At 63.5% G+C, this 945-nt stretch overlaps 1 protein-coding gene across 1 annotated transcript in view; it reads right to left on the bottom strand.

Moving 5' to 3' along the window:
- The window catches only part of NBEAL2 (neurobeachin-like 2), a gene marked incomplete at both ends in the record, with an annotated part of 13,973 nt that overhangs the window by 1,046 nt on the left and 11,982 nt on the right, over positions 1-945 (bottom strand). The window contains 5 exon segments of the mRNA XM_010139896.1: positions 18-177; positions 280-369; positions 461-577; positions 676-773; positions 846-945. The exon segment at positions 846-945 is cut by the window's right edge and continues 19 nt beyond it. Of these exon segments, the coding sequence (XP_010138198.1) occupies positions 18-177; positions 280-369; positions 461-577; positions 676-773; positions 846-945 (565 nt within the window).

The raw sequence follows: 945 nt of genomic DNA, 5'->3' as shown, positions 1-945 counted from the left end.
GGACACGGCATGGTGGCAGAGCCGCGGGGAGCCGGTGCCACCTCCAGTGACCACGTGCCCGACTCACTTTGCATTGGAGACGGTGGGGTCTTTGGTGAAGCTGAAGTAGTTGGAGATGTTCTTGTCGTAGGGCAACCAGTTATGGGTCCCCAGCAAGCCGTTGGCGCTCACGGTGACCTGGGCAGAGATGGAGATGACCCAGCTCCTGCTACTGGAGCCCTCCTGGGTACGGTCCCAGTCCCCCTGGTTGCACCCGTGCCTCGGTTTCCCTGCACTCACCAGGACGTCGGGTGATCCCTGAGAGATGAAGGAGTGCGCCTGGTTCTTGGGGACCACGGCTTGCACCAGGGCCACTCCGTCACTGATGCCCTGCAGGGAGACAGCAACCGCTGGGCACCCTCCTAGCCACCACTACCCCTCTCCAGGTCCTGGCCAGGGATCCCCCTGGGGGTGTCCTCACCTCCACAAAGAAGGATTTGAGCTGGTCCAGGTTCTCGAAGACATTGGGCGAGCGGGTGTCAAGGCGGGCCAGCCTCCGGGCAGCGCTTTCTGCCGACAGCCGGGCAGGATGGGGCTCCTGGGGGGGTCAGGGAACCCGTAAGATGGGGGGGCAGGGAACCCGTAAGAAGGGGGGTGGCCCCCCAAAAGGGGCTACTTTTTTGGGGGTGGAGCTACCTTGAGCAGCTGGCAGGGTGTCTGCCCGAAGTTGCTGATGATGCCCTCCAGAGCCTTCCTCTGAGTCTCGTCAGCGATGGCGTCCAGGTCCACGGCTCCTGGGGATGGGGATGGTCATGGCGTGGGGCCACCTAGCAGGCTCCCCCCCAGCTCCCTGTCTCGCGGCTCACCCTCATAGGTACAGTAGTAGAAGACATTGAGGGCCTCCACGGCGGCCGGGCCTCGTTGCTTGTACCCAAAAATGAGGTCAATCCACTCGTGGAGGTGGGC

This window comes from Buceros rhinoceros, unplaced genomic scaffold (assembly GCF_000710305.1).
Source record: "Buceros rhinoceros silvestris isolate BGI_N320 unplaced genomic scaffold, ASM71030v1 scaffold27577, whole genome shotgun sequence".
NCBI lineage: Eukaryota > Metazoa > Chordata > Aves > Bucerotiformes > Bucerotidae > Buceros > Buceros rhinoceros.
The sequence above is the reverse complement of the archived record's forward strand: the minus strand, read 5'-3'. Positions and strand labels throughout refer to the sequence as shown.